Source organism: Zingiber officinale, chromosome 1A, assembly GCF_018446385.1.
Source record: "Zingiber officinale cultivar Zhangliang chromosome 1A, Zo_v1.1, whole genome shotgun sequence".
Classification (NCBI taxonomy): Eukaryota; Viridiplantae; Streptophyta; class Magnoliopsida; order Zingiberales; family Zingiberaceae; genus Zingiber; species Zingiber officinale.
The window spans coordinates 146195362-146197873 of NC_055987.1; the positions used below are offsets into that span (position 1 = coordinate 146195362).

General features: G+C 39.8%; 1 protein-coding gene across 2 annotated transcripts; it reads right to left on the reverse strand.

Moving 5' to 3' along the window:
* Nucleotides 1–7: 7 nt before the first annotated feature.
* LOC122037792 (auxin-responsive protein IAA21-like) lies at nt 8–2369 on the reverse strand. Of its 2 annotated transcripts, XM_042597244.1 has the most exons (6): nt 1968–2369; nt 1551–1817; nt 815–1050; nt 526–652; nt 333–400; nt 32–249 (listed from the first exon to the last, which is right to left on the reverse strand). In XM_042597244.1, exons 2-6 carry the CDS (start codon nt 1778–1780, stop codon nt 215–217), a joined length of 696 nt encoding a protein of 231 aa, XP_042453178.1. In that variant the 5' UTR covers nt 1781–1817; nt 1968–2369; the 3' UTR covers nt 32–214. The 2 variants fall into 2 exon arrangements, with proteins under 2 accessions (XP_042453183.1, XP_042453178.1); XM_042597249.1 differs by having other exon boundaries at nt 8–249; nt 339–400; nt 1551–2369.
* Nucleotides 2370–2512: the final 143 nt, after the last annotated feature.

The window sequence follows — 2512 nt, forward strand, 5'->3', positions numbered from 1 at the left end:
TGGGAGACAATTTAGATTCACTAAATCTTCTATAAACGCAGACAATACCAAACTTAGACTTTCTATACAAATCGGAGCATAGATCAAATCTTGAACACGCTACTACCACAACTGCTACGGGATCAGTAAGTAGCATCGGAAATACAATGAACACGCTAGTCCGTTAATAACAAGTTCACACTTGATTCTTCTTTCATGGTTCATCATCTTGCTCTTAGTTCCTGATCTTGGACCCGATGGCCTTTGGAGCTGCAACACATTTACAAACACATTAATTAGCATACAAATAAAATAAAATAAATCTGAATGTTCTTCAGAGAAATTCTGACTACTTTTACCAATTCCAACAGTATCTGAACCTTTCATAATCCTCAGCCTCCTACAGGAGTCAGCAAACATACTGCAATGGAAAAGAATAGCGAGTCTGAAAAGAAAAAAATTTTGTGCAAACTGTGGAGTTGCATAGAAACAATTCAAATGATCAGGAGCAATCAGAGAAAGAGCCACTCTGAGATTTTCACTTACAGCCACGGAACATCGCCAACGAGCATCCAATCCCCGTCTTTGTCCTCGTAGGTAAGAACATGTTCAGATCCTTGAAGAAGCTCAGTAATCGTCTCTCTAGCACTCATTCCATTTGAACCACACTGGCCTGAAAATAACAAAGAAAGACTAGTGAAGTCATTTGATGAAATGAAAGAAAGAATGACAAGCAACATTAGTGTGTCCTAGTCTCAATCTTTTTTCTAAAATCATCAATCTCATAGAAAATACAAGCATTCGCTGAATGAAATGTCGATAGAAAAGAACTCACCAATGGTGAAGCTAGTAAACATCTCCTCCAGTGCTAGTGACAGCTCCTTGTAGTTGGAGTACATATTAAGGTTAACTTTTCTCAAATAGGGAGCTCCATCCATGCTGACCTTCACATAGTGGCATTCATTCCCTTGCTTCCTATCGGCGTCATCTTCATCATTGTTCTTTGAAGTATTTGATGCGATTGTATTTTTTCGGTAACTATGGATCGGTGGCCAACCAACAATCTGTGTCCTATCATATAAATTAATTTCAGAAGTTAATTTATGAGCAAGTGGGCAATGATTCCATATTTTGAAATCCATGAACATATGATACATCTAAGACATCAAGTAGTCAACATTGCCAAATTTTTAACCCAAGCAAGTTTTCTTCAATTAGACATCTTTAAGCACACTCCTACATTCCACTTCTATTCTTCTTTCTAAGCTCTCATTTGGTATATTTTTTAAGGATAATTAATTTATATATATATATATATATATATATATATATATATATATATATAGCTTGAAATTACAGTTAGAATTGATGTCTTCATAGAAATAACAGCATGAACCAATCCTCAAAGAGATGAAAAATCAAATCAAGAATCGTAATAGAATTAACAATACGTGAGCTAAACGCCAAAAGTAACAAAAATTATTAAAAACTAATCTCGATAAGCATTATTTTTTTACGCATTTTCCAAACAATTTGCAGCCAAAACTAGTACCAAAAAGGGAATGACTTACTTCGCCGCAGGAGGTAGTGGCGGCGGCGTTTTGGTTGCTCCACCGGCGCCGTCCCCTACCTCCGAGAAAGAATCCCCGTGAATGACATCGGAGAAAACCCTTTTCATGCCGCCCAGTGTGAGGCCCACGGTGGCGCATTCGTCGACCAACCGGCCATCGGAGCCAGGCAGGCCGAGCCGGAGCTCAGTATCCTTAGCACCCATGTAGTCGTGCTCCATTGGCGGCGTCATCGAATGAAACTATACAAGGGAGATTAGAGACAGCTGCCTGAGACAGAGATGGAGAATAATGGTGAAGGGATCGAGTAGGAGGAAACCAGAGGCCGGTACACTACATATTATGAATGCACTCGTTGTGAAATTTAGATGAAATGTTGAGAGCAGTTGAGTGTTGGAAAAAGAGAATACGCACACCTACCGACAAGGAATCTAATTTCCCGACAAGGTACCAGACAACTCCCAACTAAATATTTCTCAGCTGCTTTTCTTCCCCTCTTTCAGAATCTGACAGATACATTATTTTTTTTTCACCTCCAATCGACAGATTAATCTCTATGGGCATGAACAAAATTGAAGAAGGATCGAGTCTCCTGTGGGCACCGAGGGATTAAAAATTAGATGCTGCAGGCATTCATCAACTTGTCTTTGAGCACAGGCTACGGCAGTTTATCGAGTCAACCAATAAGTCCAATCCAGGTAGTGAAGAGCAGTCTACATCCTTGCTTGACCTGTTTTTAGTCAAGTCATCGATGCGGTTTGTCTTGGTTTCAGGCAGCAGAGCGTGGTGTCTGGCGACGCCCTTCAGGCTTCAGGTACAGTTCTATTGGTTCTCTTCCTATTTGTTTTCCTGTTCTGCAACACTCGCAGAATAAAGTCAGCAAAGATTCTATGTATGCATATCAAAGTTAAATCAAACAAAAACACACAAGGAGGACGCATCAGTAAGTCACGGACAAATGTGAG

Bases quoted from the DNA above. Each gene is read 5' to 3' on its own strand.
- LOC122037792 (XM_042597244.1), bottom strand. From the start codon at position 1,780: ATGACGCCGCCAATGGAGCACGACTACATGGGTGCTAAGGATACTGAG. The intron at 653-814 runs GTGAGTTCTTTT...TGTTATTTTCAG, and splicing joins GTTTACTAGCTTCACCATTG to GCCAGTGTGGTTCAAATGGA. The intron at 401-525 runs GTAAGTGAAAAT...TTTCCATTGCAG, and splicing joins GTTGGCGATGTTCCGTGGCT to TATGTTTGCTGACTCCTGTA.